At 38.2% G+C, this 18,400-nt stretch overlaps 1 protein-coding gene across 1 annotated transcript in view; it reads left to right on the plus strand.

Annotated features, from left to right (window-relative positions):
• The window catches only part of LOC121869005 (filamin-A-like), a 209,885-nt gene extending 194,269 nt beyond the window's left edge, over positions 1 to 15,616 (plus strand). Inside the window, 8 exon segments of the mRNA XM_042370067.1 lie at positions 5,530 to 5,723; positions 8,055 to 8,280; positions 8,706 to 8,908; positions 9,821 to 9,945; positions 10,353 to 10,453; positions 10,984 to 11,072; positions 12,448 to 12,579; positions 15,496 to 15,616. Coding sequence (XP_042226001.1) covers positions 5,530 to 5,723; positions 8,055 to 8,280; positions 8,706 to 8,908; positions 9,821 to 9,945; positions 10,353 to 10,453; positions 10,984 to 11,072; positions 12,448 to 12,546 — 1,037 coding nt within the window. The 3' untranslated portion in view covers positions 12,547 to 12,579; positions 15,496 to 15,616.
• Positions 15,617 to 18,400: the final 2,784 nt, after the last annotated feature.

An 18,400-nucleotide genomic window follows, 5' to 3' on the forward strand; every position in this document is an offset into this window, starting at 1 on the left:
GGGGGAGGATAGGTTATCTAGATTAGTTTAGTTAGGTTAACATATCTGGATTAGTTTAGGTTAGATTAAATTATCTGGATAAGGTTAAATTAGGTTAAATTATTTGGATTAGGGTAGGTTAAGTTATGGATTAGGTTAGAGTAAATTATCTAGATTAGATTAGGTTAGGTACAGACGACTACTTTAACTTAAGGAATTTTTAATGCATGGCCACCTCTGATATGTAACTCATGGTCACCTCTGATATGTAACTCATGGTCACCTCTGATATGTAACTCATGGTCACCTCTGATATGTAACTCATGGCCACCTCTGATATGCTATGGCCACCTCTGATATGTAACTCATGGTCACCTCTGATATGTAACTCATGGTCACCTCTGATATGTAACTCATGGTCACCTCTGATATGTAACTCATGGCCACCTCTGATATGCTTGGGTCGTACCAATGGTAAGGAGGCATATCACATGTCCCAACAGGACCAAGAAACTGCATAATAGAGAACGAATGCAAAAAGGACCTGGGTGTGTATGTTGACAATGAGCTGAAGTTCTCGGGCCATTGTGAGAAGAAGGCAAATCAAGCGACTAAGCTAGTAGGTCTAATAAGTAAGTCGTTCAGAAATCTAGACGGTCCGTCCCTTGTAACGATCTTCAAGAGTGAGGTGCTTTCCCGCCTGTAGTATTGTCACCCCGTCTGGTCCCTGAGATATGCTAGAGACTGTCAGTTGATTGAATATGTCCAAAGGAGGGCCACCAGACTGGTGCCTGCACTTCAGCACCTCCCTTATCCAGAGAGATTACAGCACCTGCAATTTCCTAGCTTATACTATAGACAGGCAAGGTGTGACCTAATTGAGGTGTATAAACATCTCTGAGGGCACTACTCAGTTGAGTGTTCTTACCTGAAGCTGGCAGACGCCCGCCCCTCAAGGGGTTACAGCTCAAGGTTGAAGAAGCCACAAGTCCAGTTAACTGTGAGGGCAAACTTTTTCAGAGTGAGAGTTGTGAACTCTTGGAACAATCTGCCAGAGAGTGTTGTGACGGCTCCAAGTGTGAGCTCTTTCAAGACCAGACTTGACCAACACTGGAGCAGGTTCAGGTACATTCAGGAGCCGGTACTTGCCAACAGTGCGTAACAGAGTTGTGACCGATCACCCAAGTGGCTAACGAGCCGATCAGTGGTGAAGAAGATAAAAGTAAAAAGTAAGAGTAAATCATGGCCACCTCTGATAAGTACGGTAACTCATGGCCACTCACCACACAGGTATGGTCAGCATGCTCGCCTCACAAGCAAGAGAGAAGCACCTGGGTGTTAATCGATTTGCAGATCGTGTTCCCGGGTAATGGTTAGCCAGTGCAGTTGGCGAGTTGTCCGGTCTTCTCGGACTATTCCTTGACACTGGGTCATAGAGCTCGTTAACTTAAGGTGTGGGTGTGTGATGAGTGACATGTGTATGTGATAAGTGACAGGTGAGTGTGATGAGTGACAGGGTGTATGTGGTGAGTGTGATGAGTGACAGGGTGTATGTGGTGAGTGTGATGAGTGACAGGTGTGTGATAAGTGATAGGTGAGTGTGATGAGTGACGTATGTATAATGAGTGACAGATGTGTGTGATGAGTGACAGGTATGTGTGATGAGTGACAGATGTGTGATGAGTGACAGGTGTATGATGAGTGATGGCATGTGTGATGAGTGACAGGTGTATGTGATGAGTGACAGGTGTATGTGATGAGTGATGGGGTGTATGTGATGAGTGACAGATGTGTGTGATGAGTGACAGGTGAGTGTGATGAGTGACAGGAATGTATGATGAGTGACATATGTGTGATGAGTGACAGGTGTATGATGAGTGACGGCGTGTGTGAGACAGGGCGTGTGATGAGTGACAGGTATGTATGATGAGTGACAGATGTGTAATGAGTAACAGATGTGTGATGAGTGACAGGTGTATGTGATGAGTGAAAGGGTGTATGATGTGTGATGAGTGACAGGGCGTGTGATGAGTGACAGGTGTATGTGATGAGTGAGAGGGTGTATGTGATGAGTGACAGATGTTTGTTATGAGTGACAGGAATGTGTGATGAGTGAGATGTCTGATGAGTGAGAGGGTGTATGTGATGAGTGACAGATGTGTGTTATGAGTGACAGGAATGTATGATGAGTGACAGATGTCTGATGAGTGACAGGTGTATGATGAGTGATGGCGTATGTGATGAGTGACAAGTGTATGTGATGAATGACAGGTGTGTGTGTGATGAGTGACAGGGCGTATGTGATGAGTGACAAGTGTATGTGATGAATGACAGGTGTGTGTGATGAGTGACAGGTATGTATAATGAGTGACAGGGCGTATGTGATGAGTGACAAGTGTATGTGATGAATGACAGGTGTAATAATAATAATAATAATAATAATAATTAACGGTTTATTGAAATAGCTTGGCTGACAGGGTGTGTATATAATGAGTGACAGGGTGTATGTAATGAGTGACAGGGCGTGTGTGATGAGTGACAGTGAGTGTAGATAATGGTGATAGTGTTTTGAGTGCAGGTGAGGTCATAAAGCCGCATCATTAATTAGCTGAGATTGATAGCTGGCAGGTGAAGGGAGGAGGGGGGGAAGAAACTGCCATATATATATAACTGTATTGGTGAAGAGGAGGAGGAGGAGAGAAGAAGGAAGAAGAAGAAGAAGAAGAAGGAAGACTTGGGGTAAAACTGGTACCATGCTGTAATGTACTTAAGACACAGCAGCTGGTCACGGATTGATGAAATATGAATCCAAATGCACTATGGCCTGACACTGTCTTCGCCCTGTTTCACTTGGCACTCGACCATGGCACTACTGTATTGTTTTACGGCGGTCAGTTAGCCTAGGGATGGTTAAGTGACCTCATTAGTGCCACACCTTGATCCCTCCCTCCCTCCCCTTCGAAGTATGGATAGTGGTGAAAGATGGATGAAAGTGGTGGTAGTTGTGTAGGTTGATGGTGGTAGATGGATGACAGTGGTGGTAGTTGTGTAGGACGACTGGTGGTAGATGGATGAAAGTGGCAGGGAGGAGGTGGTTGAGGGGAGGTGGTAGGTAGGGAGGGTCGCCAAGTGAGAGAATGGACGAGAGAGTGAGAGAGAAAGAAAGACAGTTGCTGAGCCAAGACTGTGGTGGGTGGGTGTACGGGCTGCCTTCCTCTACCACCACACTAACTGCTACCTCCATACCTCCACCACTGCTACCTCCAGCATTACCACCTCCAACATTACCACCTCCACCACTACCAGTTCCACCACTACTACTACCACCATTACCACCACCACCGTCAGAGGGTTCTTGGCCAATTATGGATTCGGGAGTTAACAATGATTAAGATTGGAAATAATGTGATATCCTGTATTTAATGGGAAAGTGAAGCCTAATGCAATATTTTATGAAAAGTGGAAACTGTTAACTGTTATTAAGAGTTAAGGTGACTGTTTGTACATTAATAGACTGGTGAAGGCAGTGAGATAATTATACAGTAATTAATAAAAAAAGACAAAAATATAGTAATTAGAGAAATATTTTTAGAACACTGTTGATATTTTTGCCTAATGAAAAGGTTGAAATTTATAAGGGCTGATTAACATAACATTTGAGTTGAATAAAAGTGGTGATAAAGTTCGATATAAATTGAGTTGATCAAAATATATTCTTGTGATTGATGTGTATACCTGTAATAATAGTGAAGTATTGTACTTATCTTGCTTTAATATTCTTAAAGTGAAACAATATAGTGTGTAGGAAGGATGACACAGTGAAGGTGTCTTGAGTGTGTCGTGGATGTGAACTGTTGGCCGAGGATCTGAACCACTTCTTCATAACATTGTATTTGTCTAGAAAAATTTTACTTTACATTTGGTGTAGTAACTAGAGATAGGTTGTGTTAGGAGGCAGGATGACGATACAAGATTCAAGGGGGAATGTTTTTGTGGGTGTTGTCGCCGCCCCTCTGTCGTGCGTTTAAAACTATGGTACCTGTACTTGCTTATACAGGGTATTAGAAATTTTCATCTACCGGTGATGTAAACAATTGCATATATATTTTGGCATGGTATTATAGCTAAAAATAGTTCTAGTGCACAAGACAGGGCGGTATTATAATCTTTTAGTGCCAGTGAACATGATTATTTTCAGGGATTTGGGCAATTATGTATTTATTTTTTCTTTCAAAGTTGAATTTTCTGAACGCTGACGCTGTGTTAGTGAAGTGTGTGTATCTGTGTGAACCTTAAATCTAGAAAACTGGAAATAAGAACCAAAGTAAACTAAAACCTTTAATGATACGTGACTAGATCATCCAACACTGACGTACTGGTGTTGGCTGACCCTTGGAGACCATGGAAGGCTGTGTGTTGGGTTGTACAGCACTAACTAGATGCTGTGAACATTGTTTATGAGGAAGGAGGAGAAGCTTTGAGAGGCTGTGAGGACTGTGTCAAGACTGAAAGAGACTGTGAAGCCTCTTGAAACTCTGGAAGTGTCTTGAAGCCTCGTGAAACTCTTGGGGGGGGGTGTCGTGAAGCCTCGTGAGTGGCCAGACCGGGGTAGAGGCAGTATGGGGGACGATCTGCCTCGCTACAAGACCTTCTGCTCCTACACCGTGGGCGGAGGGTCTGTTAGTTCACACCCACACCCCGTCATCACACCCACGCTCCCTCAGGTGGTCACTCCCTTACGTCCATGTCCGTCGACGTACGCCCAGCAGCAACACTCACAGGGCGTGGTACAGGCCCTCCCCACACAACCCTCCCCACACCATCGCCCTTACTCCCATCCACACCACTACGGGCCCCTACACCCAGCCACCTGTAATGACCAAGGTGGGCTGTGTATGTATGTATGTAAGTGCACAAGTATGTATGTGTGGGTGTTTGTATGTAACTGTATGCATGTATGTACGGTATATATATGCTTGTCTACTGGTGGTCCAAAGTTACTACTGTAATTAATGTTCCTGATGCCATAGTTGGAAGCTTCATGATATTGGTTATGATTGGTCAGAGATGAAGGTCATGCACAGTTTATAATTCATCAGGGCAATACTGTACCTTGTGTTAAGATATGGGTAAACAGGTGAAGGTCATATTACATATTCCTACAGGTATGAGAAAGTTATGGAGTGTGTATTGTTTTTCATTTTTTTTTTTTTTTTATGTTGTCCATGGAAGTTTACCTAAATTATAACCTGGTAACATTTGCCTTTAATCTTATAAGGTGGATTTCTGCATCTTCTTGTTAGAGAGGAACCATCTTAATTCACCCTCTGCAGCAGCATCTTCCTCGGTAGTGCTTCACTCCGCCCACACACTCATTTCTTTTTTATTTTATTTTTTTCTCACAATTTTTCAGCTTACTCGTCGGTCGGCTGGTCATTCTGTTATCTGATGTGGCCTTCATTGACCAGTATTAGAATATGAAACTTAAGCTACTGTACTTCTAAAACAAATAATATATTGCCTTGTGTGACCTGTTCTTATTGTCCCCAGGGGAGTACCGTGTGGGCATCAAGTTCAATGACAAGCACATCCCTGACTCACCTTACAAGGTGTACATCACGCCCTCTATGGGTGAGGCCCGCAAGGTAGAAATTGCTCAGTTCCCAGACCAGGGTGCCATGCCCAACAAGCCTCAGTCTCTCCTGGTCACCAAGAACGGTGCACGAGGTCAACTGGACTGTAAGGTGAGGAAATATCCTTTAACTCTTATCCATTTGTTTATCATTTATCTTTTTGACTTCCTTCTTGTGTATGGGATGGATCAATGGAAATAGAATCTCTGAGGAAGAAGGGAGGGGGGATAGGGGAGAGAAGTGTAGGATAAGTGTGGAAACTGACAGGAAAGTGTTCAAACAACAGTGAGGAACTTTACACTCACACACACACACACACACACACACACAAGTACAGTATATCACTTCCAGTCTCTCTAAGTATTTACTCAACTATAGTACACATATTATTATACAACAGAAACAGCCTTGTGAGGGCCTGACAGACTCTTTACATAAGTTACCCCTTATTGACTAGTGTGTACATAGTCTGTTTTCTGTGAGGTCAATTGTTTGTTTACTTGTATATCTGCACTGTGTACGTATATAGTGTATCTGTGTTGCATTTCTTGTCTATATATCATGCTGAATCAATGTAAACTTGTATGGTGATATTACTGAATAAATATGTAATGAAAAACTTATCTTAGTGGTGACAAGACCAGACAGTTGATGGTGTACTGTACCTTGAAATTCAGTCACAGCTCTCACGTACCACATTAATAGTACGCTGTGTTTGATACTTAACTTTATCTATCCTCTTTGCTCCTAAGTTACTTTAAGGTGAATTAACAAACCAACAATAGATTTATAAAGGTGAAAATAAGGTAGATTATGTATTGTGGGTCACTTTATGCTTTGAGATAGTAGACTAGGTCAGGTCAGGTCAGGTCAGGTCAGATTAGTTCAGCTTCTATATGTACAATACTTCCCATAAACTAATTTTCTAGGTAACTGATGATGTTTAAATACTGATGTCAAATGAGTTGCTAACTATGTTTTAGTATTTTTATGGATTAATGACCTTAATTATCTGTGTGAATTTTATAATAGAAGAAATAAATGTTTGTTAATAAATGTGATAGCCATGACACCTCCTTTGGTTAAGTGTCAGTTTATTGAGTAAAGATTAAGAAATTACTTACATACATATATAATAATTTACAGAGGGTAACACTTGAACTGGAATTAATACTTACTGCCAATGGTGGTCTTTCTTAAATCACATATACACAAGAACATATACAGTTCCCACAAGTAAGTCAGCATTACTTTAGCTCAGCCACTGTCATATGGTAACTCGATTGTTAAGTCTTTATTATCAGGTAATTTGGGGGATCACCTCAATGTGTCTTCCCACTTTAATATTGATTTAACCTAACCTAATCCCCAAGTACAGTAGTACCCCGATTTACGCGGTCAATTGAACCCATGGGGTACCGCGGAAAGTGAAAACCCCGTAAAGTGAACAACAGAACATATGGGATTAATTCCAATAGAGACTGGCCCGACCCCCAAACTCCACTTTTTCCGACACAATACCTATGTTGTAGTAAAAATAACATCTTAATTTTATGATGGTATGCTCACACAATTAATAATTAAGAGAAATATCAATAATATTAGGTTTTTAACACTTACATTAGTAGAAAAGATGGCTGGGCACACGGGGATGGGGGTTTGGTTCCGAGGCAGAGGGCAGATTATTGGCCCTCACCTGTCTCACTTGTATCAATTGTATCACTGTCCACCACATAGGCTTGCAGGGCCTCTTTGTCAAACCCCTCAAAGTCCATATAAGTCCATATCCTCACTATTACTGACTTGGGCCGGCTGTGGCGGGTGAAGAGCTCGGTAATGTTTTGATGACTGGGCGACCTTGTGCGCATCCTGTCCGTGCCGCTTCCCGCGTATATGAGTAGATGAACCGCGTTAAGTGAAAGTCCGGTTCTAGCGAGGTACCGCATAAATGCGAAATCGCAGAAAGTGAAACCGCGTACAGCGGGGTATTACTGTATTGTTAGGCTGATTAATCTTCAGGTGAAACGAGTTGGGGCGAATCTTCTAGTGATCCAATTTTTTAAGCATATGACAATTATAAGTTTGAAAAAGAAATACAGTGTATGCGCTTCAGAAATAGAGAATATTTCATTCCTGTAAGAGTAGAATTAATGATATATAAATGAAATTGTTGAGGTGTCATAGTGACTTGTAGCTCCCAGCCAGTACAGTAGTTACTGACCTAAAGATGTGCTTAAATAGCCCCAACTTCTCCACCAGACCTACTGTATAGTTTACCTTTTGTACACCATCACTCTTGGCACTCCATCACACCTCACTTTTTTCTATTTATTTTGTTTTTTCCTGAATCCCTTTATCTCCTTTAGACTGTTAATAATAATGCAATTTATCCATGTACATACTTGAGTGTTGCTTTACATTGGTTTTTGTGATTCTTTGCAGTTTGTGGCTCCATCAGGCCAAGAGGAGGATTGTTTCACCGATCTCCTTGACAATGACACATACAGCGTACGCTTTGTGCCAAAGGAGATTGGCATCCATTACGTTCATATCAAGTTCAATGGTATCCACATACCTGGCTCACCATTCAGACTTCGCATTGGCAAGGATGAGGCCGACCCAGCGGCCGTTTCCGCTTCCGGCAAGGGACTGGAAGCCTGTGTGTCTGGTAAGTTAATTAGTTAGTTATTTAATTTGGTATACTAAAAATATCTTTGGAACTGTGTGGTCAGTCAATCAATATGAAGCCAACTTCAAACTGTGTATCTGTTGATCAGAAGTATAGTATAGGGCAGTAGTTCCCAAGTTAACACACTGTACAGGCAACTGGCTCCTCTTGTATGCAAGAAATATTATAGAAACTGTCAGGTAATATTTTGTTGATGTTGTTTAGGTTTACATCAGATATTTTACCATTTAGAGCAAAATGTTGTTTTAATTGTATTTAGATCACATGATGTATACTTCTTTTCTATTTAATTGCAAGAAAATGTCCTTATTTTCTAGAATAGAGAATGGCCAGGGAAGTTAAGTTGTGTGTTTTATTATTTTTTATATTGAGATCATTCTGTAATGATGATGTTTGTCACACAGGTCAGAAAACAGATTTCATCGTGGACACGTGCAGTGCTGGTGCGGGCACTCTAGCGGTGACAATAGATGGTCCATCTAAGGTGTCCATGGACTGTACAGAGGTGGAGGAAGGATACAAGGTCCGCTACACCCCACTAGTGAACGGAGATTATTACATTGCCGTCAAGTACAACGGCTACCACATAGCAGGATCTCCCTGGAAGGTAATGAGTTTTTCAACAATTATTTTATTTATCAAATGACACTTGACACTGAGTATTGATACCATTCTCTTAATGACTATTGCACACGTATCATGAAAAATTATAATAATAATAAGTTAGATAATCCAAGTTTCTAATAAAAATCAAAACAATATTAGCTGGTACACAAGTCATAAATGTACTGTACAGGTAGATGTAAAGGGGAATTTTGTGAACATTTGATAGGCCTAATACAGTACCACTGAGAAGAGCGGCATGGCTGGGAAATGTTCAGTGTTTATGATAATTGTAGACAAATTAATCTAATAAAAACAGGTTTAATTGGAAAGAAAATGAGCTATAAATATTAGGTATGTAATTACTTATATAATTAAACAAGAGGAAACAAGAGTATTATCTAACCAAAAAGTTCAGTGTGAGTGAATTCAGTCACCCAGACAAGGTCAGTGTTAACAGAAGTGACACACAAGCACTCTGACAGTAAGTCATAATAAACAAAGGAACATCATCCTGGAGTTAACCTTTGCATCTTTTACCATTGTAACGTGGTCGCACCTGTCTCCTTGTGGCCGCACCTGTCTCCTTGTGACCACACCTGTTCAGATTATCCAGGGTAATACTGCTGTCATGTATATCAGTCTAGTGGTGGGTAAAAGGGAAAGTGTATGTATGATGATGATAATACATAGACTGGTGTATTGCCAAGGTTTCACAGTCTAGCTGGTATGTCCCTAATTGAAGTGCTGAGTATTTTTATAGATAAATATAGGTATATTATATATTTATAGAGAAGCAGTCAGTGTTTAAATGGAAAGCTTGACATTCCTCTTTTTGGTCGAGTAAGTATAATTGGAACAACATAAAAATCATATTCAAACTTTTAATAACATGTCATCTTGTTGTTAATGACAGGTGAAGTGTACTGGTGAGGCGCTGGCAGATAAGGGCACCTTCCAGGAATCATCGTCTGTTGTGGTGGAGACAGTTGAGAAGACCAAGTCGGGCGATAAGGCTCACCAGGGTCCTATAATCCCAAAGTGAGGAGTCGCTTCGATACCTAACTTAACCATACACCTTCCACCTCCTGGTACTTCTTAAGCTTACCCATACCTCTTCCACCTCCTGGTACTACTTAAGCTTACCCCTACCTCTTCCACCTCCTGGTACTACTTAAGCTTACCCATACCTCTTCCACCTCCTGGTACTATTTAAGCTTACCCATACCTTTTCCACCTCCTGGTACTACTTAAGCTTACCCATACCTCTCTGAAAATAATACTTGACTTTATTATACATTATTTATTTAGCTCAAACACTTTTTATTTATCTTCATCCTTGACTGATAAAGCCCAGTAACTAGCATTGGGGGTGTTAACTGCACATAGATGTATTTTGTTCATTAAGTATGTACAGTACTTGTAAAGTATAACGCTCTGGTTCACAGGTTCCAGTCCGATGCAACAAAGGTAACAAGCAAGGGTCTGGGATTGAAGAAGGCTCACGTCAACCGCCAGAACAACTTTACCGTCAACGCTTCCACTGCTGGTGAGTTACGTCTCCAGTTGTATTTATTTGTTCGGTAAAATCAACCTACGAGTTCACATTGATTCAGATTGTTTGTAGATAGTTCAAGTATACAGTTCAGCAAGTATATAGACAATACTGGTACAGTCTACAATGTTCAAAGACTGTGTAGGTATACTTTGACATTGTGTTTATAATGTATGTAAAACTGTAAACCTAGAATTGAGATAGAAATGTGTTTACGATTTTATTTTTTAATGTAAATAAGCTCGAATTATTGTTTCATGGTAAAATATGAATGTCATTTTCTCCTGCATTAGCAACTGAGGATTGTCCTAACACCCAGAGCTTATTTGATCTATCCATATACTGTACTGTATTATATTATATACAGTCTATAATAAAAGATTAAGTAAAGTACATATATAGACTGAAGTGTTTTACAGAAGCTTTTTAGGCCATTATACTGGAGAGTTATAGAAGATTTATCAGCATCATACATGACTTTACTGCACTGTACATGGTTTATCATTCTCATTACCACATTGCAGGAAACAACATTCTGTATGTGGGTGTGTATGGTCCCAAGGCACCGTGTGAGGAGGTGTACATTAAGCATATTGGACATAATAATTACCAGGTAAGACTAAACATCGCCTGATTCTTGTCTTGTATGCGTTCAACAGAGATATTGGTTATTGAGACACTATCCAGAGTACCAATTGGTTATATTTACTTTGATATTTAATGTGAACTTGGTGAAGATCTTGTGTAGGAGGAACCTGTGATGATTACTTGTACATATTACTTACCGTACATATTACTTACTGTACATATTATTTACTGTACATATTACTTACTCTACATTGAGTTATTTAGAAGAAGCACAGTTACAAGTATTTGATCAATGTGGGTAAAGTTAATATGTTTATAATTGAACTTTCCAACTGTTTAATAATAAATATTTCCCTCCACCCCCCCAAGGTCACCGACTATAACATTTTGACTACTCATTTTCAGCATTTTTATTCTATATACATTAGCCTTGGCATACACTCTTAATCATATGCCAGTTAGTTGAGTTTATTTTACTATGTGTAGTGAATTAAAGGTGAAACTGAATACAGACATGATCAGTGTTTTGGTGTTAGAGAGAGACACTAGTAATCCACGTATGATAATAGTTTAAATCCTGTAGACTCAAAAGTACAGTGTATATTTAGGTGTTGGGTACATTTTTCACTGAGATTGACAGTTGAAGAAGAAATATTTACTTGAATGATACAAGGACTCGGAAATGGACGATTATATAAGTGGGAAGAAGTTGAGTGTGGTATGAGACTGAAGGTTCAACGCCTGTGTGTGTGAATGAAACGAATCGATAAAGTGAATAATGATGTGAAGATTTTATAAGGTGAAGCTGTGTGGAAATCTTGAGAAGTTGATTGGATGAAACTATTAGGTGTTAGAAGGCAATTAGGACATGTAAAGAAAAATAAATCAAGGAATACTATTTCTGGTAATACTATACAGGTACAAAGAGGATAATTAGACCATACAGGTGAGATATAGAATTCATGGTTGGAGTTTATAAATTCAGGTGTGTCTCAGATCCTATATGTAATGAAAGACTGGACAAACAAAACTACAGTACTACATTAGTTGTGTATGAAAATGAAATTAGGAATGGTAATGCAAGTTATGGCTGTTCACTGTATATTGTACTGTAAGTGAGGCATTTGGTTAGTTTGGAAGGTCAGCTTTAGTTCAGGATTTAAATATATGTGTCATAGAATTCTCTTTTGTGATTAATATACATATCTAATTGACTTGAATTAAAAATCAAAATTCCTGACAATATTTTACACATTTATTATACACTCAAATAGATGGGCATGAAGTTAATTTAATGGAGAGACAATTAATGTATAAGAAAAACAAAATTGAACCTAAATTATCTTAAAGACAGAGAGGAGACAAGAACCAGATTACCCTAACACTCTTCTGAACAACAGGTCAGTTACAAGATCAAAGATCGCGGCGAGCACATCCTATTGGTCATGTGGGGAGAACATCACATTCCCGGCTCCCCCTTCGTGGTCTCTATGTTCTAGTGTCATCCCCAAACAGTCTCAGTACAGTTGTAGGTTGTATCTGGGTGGTTTATTTCTATCCCTTTGCCTGGTCTGATGAACACACACCCTCCCCCCCTTGCAAAATTTATTATTCCATTTATTGAGAGTTTGTTTCCTGTGCTCATGCCATGTAAAAGTGTCTTATTGGAGGTGTTATTTTTGTATTTTTCACCCCGTGTTTGCTTTGATGTTTGAACTCCTCTCGACAAGTTTCATTATTCCAATCGGTAAAAGTTTGCTGCCTCTGTTCCTCCCACCCCCTTGCCTGGTCTTACACATTACCCATTCTTCCAGAGGTGTGACGGTTATTGTCTATTGAAATATTTCTGCTGCCCTTTGATTGACGACATGTATACTGTATTTTAACTTTCTAATTCGTCTGCTAACTTCTGTTATACAGTATTTAGATGTACGATATCCAGTGGAATGTGAAAGTGTTGTGTGAGTATTAGAATATCTGTTGTTATTTCTTCAAATCCAGGTCAGTTACAAGGTTCACGACAGAGGAGATTACATCCTCATTGTCAAATGGGGAGAGGACCACATTCCCGGCTCCCCCTTCTCCATCAACGTATAAGATAATCCCCTCTAAGATAAACCCAAGTGATAGGTTTGCCACATCTTTCTTGTTGTTATGGATTGTGTTTCCCAAAACCCTGCCCCCCCCCCCTCTCTCCCTCCTTTCCATAGTTTGTGTATCTTCTCCGGAATGCTTATGTTTGTGACTTAGTGTTGTTGTTTGGTTTGTTTCTACAGCACGTGTGCTCAATCAGGTTATTTCTTTTTGGTAAATCATCACATGTGACATATTGTGAATATTCATTATTATTTCTTCACCAAAGATGTCAGAGGCAGCATGAGGGCTGGGAATGGGAGATAATATCTGTTTGCTTTTTATTTATTTATTTAATTTTTATTTATTTATTTTTTTACCATAAAGAGAAGTAAAATATATTAGATGACATTTGTTACCAAATGTATAATATTCCCAAAGTTTTTAGTTATTATACTCCATTATGAGTTTTTTAATCAAATGAATCAGAAATTAAAGTGAAGGTTTCAAAGGGATCTTACAGTATCATAAGTTTTACAGTCCCAAGGTATTAATTTATTGCTGTACAATATATAACCTTTGTGAATGTTCACGTTATATTTGGTCACTATGGTAACAGGTGTTTCCCTCTCCTGCTGCTCTGACGTCACAGTTTTAGACTTGTTAAGTTACATGTTCACATTGGTGTTGTGCCAAGTATGTATGCATGGTTTAGACTTTTCTAAGATATTTTAGTGTTCATCAATATGGAAAGTTGTTGATCTGAATTATGATCAAATGTGAAGACAAAGTTCATCTGTAAAGCAAATTTTACAAACACTTTAATTTTTAGTTGATGACCCAAGTGGGGGTTGTGAGTAATAACCAGCTGGCATCATGAGACAATTATTATAGGAATATCTGACCAGTGGTTGTTTATATTTCAGTGGACTATATGCATCTGTTTTAGCTTCATAAATTTTGATTGATTTAATAAAACATTTTTACTGATCTGTTGGTGGTATTTGGATGCAATTTATTTAGATTTATTTCATTTAATTTAAAATGGTCATACTGTATTACACATTGACATACAGTACAGTACATGTGTAATACTGGCTCATCAAAAGAGAATGCCCAGATTTATCTATCAATCATTTAAAATCTTGACTTTCCTGTTTGATGGGCCTCAACTGTATAATGTGTCTACTGGTCTTAGAAATACCATCCTAGTTCCACCCAACAGTGAGGTACCTTTTCCCTGCATGTTTGAAATACCTAATTGATGATGATGTTTCTTTACTCCTGCTGTCATTAATGCAGAGTCACAGTGTTGGCATATAATGTCTTGGCATGATTTTTTCTTGTTTTTTTTTATTTAGCGAGTGTATTTACAGTAAAACGTAAGGGTCAGTGACAGAGTTTGAATGATAATTACTTACCTCTTTTATAAGTTTTGTCAATAGTGCAAAGTATTGATGATCGGTGACACTTTAATGAGCATTCACATCAAAGGAGAATCATGATGTGATACTTAGTTGATCTTTCAAGTCTTAATTCACATGTAGGAGATGCAAATTGTGGGCATGACGCACCTGATGTATTAGTTTACGCTTTGGGCAGAATATCACGTGATTCTTTTTGAGTAGAAGGCAATGTAAACCACGATGCACACAGCAGAAAGATATGTTAAAGCATGACTCAGCTGTAGTTGTAGTAATTATTAGATGTAATTATTTTTTGAGTAGATGGATATTGCTGAGGTGTACGGCCACATGTTGTGTCCAGTTATCACTTCATGAAGTAATATGCAATATTTATATCTGCAAAGAGGGTTGTTTACTAAAAACTGCATCATTTTCAAATACAGTAATTATAGTACCAATGGAAAACTAATATTACCACTGCATTCTAATGAAATATTCTTACTTGTTGATCTTAAATTACTTTGTGGTAACAACAGCATTTTATTTCTTTATACTGTATGTATATTTATATATGTACTGTATATTTTTAGGAGTTAATACAGTATTACATGAAAGACTTTAAAGGGAACTGTTTTACAAATTATGAATTAGTTTGACACGAAAATACAGTAATGAAGGAAATGTTTTATTGTGTCTCAAGAATGAGAGCGGTGTACTGCACTGTACTGTACTGTACATGTACAAGATTGTCACAATACAGTGCATCTCATAACCCTTCCTCTTATTCTGTAATAATATACAATGCAGTTATAACAATGTATGAGTAGCCTTCTGAAACACTCACAAGCTTCTATTCTTTATACTGTACTCAAATATTTTTTCTCAATTGATTTAACCGTTGGCTTGATCACTCCCTAACAGTTTACCTTCTTGTGTGACAATGCACTAAGTTCATGTTTTTCTCCCCAGATTGGTTATGTTGTTCGTGACAAAGGTGATTACATCCTGATGGTCAAGTGGGGTGATGACCACATTCCCGGATCGCCCTTCCATGTCACTGTTTAAGAAAAGACTTTAGAGGAATTATTTTGTCACACAGGATAAATGAAAAAAAAAAGCCCAGAAAATATAATTATTAAAAAAGAATTATTTTTGTCATTTAAGAGGAATGGCATCAACTATATATGTGGTTTAGAGGTAATTGTTGATCACAGTTTTGTTAATTCCTTCACCATTAAATGTTGTTCAGTTAAAAGCTCAGAACTAAAACTGCTTATGTGAATTATTTATATATATATATTTTTTTTTTCACAAGCTACAGACAATATAGATACAGTATTTATGTTTTTCCATCCTTGATTTACATAAATTTAGGTTACATGTTTAGTGAACCAGCAATACAACAGTATATAGAACCTCTATGTATTACAATGTGTTCATATATGAATGGTGTACAACCTTCATGTTCATTTACAGTCATGCAGTAAAAGTTCATAAATCCTAATATAATTTTTTGTCATAAGTATACAGTATAGGGTGCTCCTGTTATGTTAAGGCTTTGGCTTATATTCTTACATGCTCACCAATAGTTATGCCTAACGATTGGAGAAATGTATAATTATCATCATTATTATTATTATTATTATTATTATTATTGTTCCTGTTGACTTGTTGAAACTGTAATAAATATTATGTAGTTTATTTTATCTAAATTATTTTAGGTACTTAAAATTTATTTGCTTTTATTTTGCTCTGCTACTAAAGGCTGGGATATAAAAACCGTTGAAAATATTATTCATCGAGTTTTAATGTTTTTATTTATGTGTAAGAATGGGGAATAAGTCATTTCTCAGTCTTCATACTTTGTAAAATACTTAAGACTTGCTTGATATGGAGAGAATTCTTCCAGTTTTACTTATTTTACTGTCAAGTTTTATTTTGGATGGTTCACCCTATGTCACTAAGACTGCAGATCCTTATTAATGTTAAGGGGTTACATCAGGGGTTCATAGGTGGCTTTGTACTGTTTTTGGTGCCTCTGTGTGTGTCTGTAAAGAAGATGTGCATCATGTCAAATTTGAACACTTGCTTCAAACAAGCTTAGGAATTTGAGTGTTTCATGGAAATACATCTTCCCAGCACACCTGAGTTTTTGTGTATATTTAAGTTCAAGTTTTCAAAATTGACATATTAGAGATTTTAACACCATACACACATAATAAACATCTTTACAAACACATAGGTTCCAAAAACAGAATTTTGCTTATTTTGAACCCCTGATGTGACCTCTTAAAATCAATGAAGTAATATTTCTAGGTGAATAATGTGATTTATAAGGGACTTGTTTTCTTAGTGATACTATGAATAGATGACGTGCCAATTTCGCCTCTCACTGCAGTTTCGCTGTTCCTTACATTGCAGGAACCTTGGGGTCAAATATGTTTCTTAAGCCCGTCTAGCCAACTGGTTCTGTAAGCTTGGTACACACTCAACATAGGGTCATAACCCAGATTTTGAATATTTTCTGAAAACAAATAAATGCTTAAGTGGGTTACTTTATGAGTTTTATTTATGTACCAACTTATTTGAAATTTTAAAAGTTGTGTGGAAGGTTGTGAAATGTTGTAAGTTGTCTTAAGAACAGCAAGGTTTGGCAAGTGTGCGAGCTGTATGGAAATATCTGAAAGTTTTAGAAAGCCTGTACAGTACAAGCTTTCCAGGAGTTATAGACCTGGATCATTCTCATATAAATCTAGAAGTTAACTGAAAGGTAAAGAAAACAAATATTTTTTGGAAAGTCATGAAAGTCTGTAGAACTTATTAAAAAGTTGTCTGGGAGTGACATAGAAGGTATAAAATAACCAAAAGTTGTTAGAAATTGATAGGTAAGTCTAATGATTCTGTATGGTGTCTGGAAATTCATGAAAAAATAAATCAGTAGAAAGTATAAAAGGAGTTTGGAAGTTTTTTTTTCTCAGGAATTGGCCCACCTGGGCGCAGGCCGAACAACCCACAACGGGGCCTAGGGGGCGAAGAAATAAGAATAAAAAGAAATAAAACCTGCAGCTTTTTAAAGTGAGAGATTGTATGAGTATGGAAACACAGAAGAAGGCAGAGCATTCCACAGTTTGGCTGTGTGAAGAAAGAAGGAGGTACTATAACGGGTTATTTTCGTGTGACCGACATCCACAGAGAAACAGTGGGCACTGCAGGCAAGACGTGTGTTACGAGCCCACGGCCTTGCCGGCGGTACACAGGATGCCAAATCCACCGAACATTGCCCGTTAAAGTACCTGTAAAAGAGAGAGTGAAGCAACATTGCAGCAAAGAGAAAGGGAAGAAAGATTATCAACTAAAGGAGGAGAGTTAATAAGACGAAATGCCTTTGATTCCACCCTATCTAATAGTTGGACAGAAGAAGAGCCACCCCAGCTATGAGAGCAGTACTCCAAGTTTGGACGAATGAATCCCCTATATACTTGAAGCAACTGCTCAGGAGTGAAGTAACTACGGCATCTGTACAGCATTCCCAGCATTCGGGAGGCAGCTTTAGCAATGTTGTCGTTGATAAAATATTATTACAGCACTTCAACAGCTAAGGTCTTCAAGCATGTAATTAGGTCAGCAATTACACTATTCTATCAACAATTAAAATTAATGAGATAAAACTCTCTAGATTTTGGATGTTATTTAAAAATGGTTTGGAAAATTTGTATGAGTATGTTGTCTTGAAGTTATCCGAGTGAAAATGTCTGGAATGTCTAAAACTTCTCTGAAAATTAGTTGAAAGATCTAGAAATATAAAGATGTCTGGAAGTCATATAAAAGTCACTTGGAAAGACTTGAAAGTGTAAAAATTTTCAAAGTACAGTAC

Source organism: Homarus americanus, unplaced genomic scaffold (genome assembly GCF_018991925.1).
Source record: "Homarus americanus isolate GMGI-L3 unplaced genomic scaffold, GMGI_Hamer_2.0 scaffold24694, whole genome shotgun sequence".
NCBI classification, from domain to species: domain Eukaryota; kingdom Metazoa; phylum Arthropoda; class Malacostraca; order Decapoda; family Nephropidae; genus Homarus; species Homarus americanus.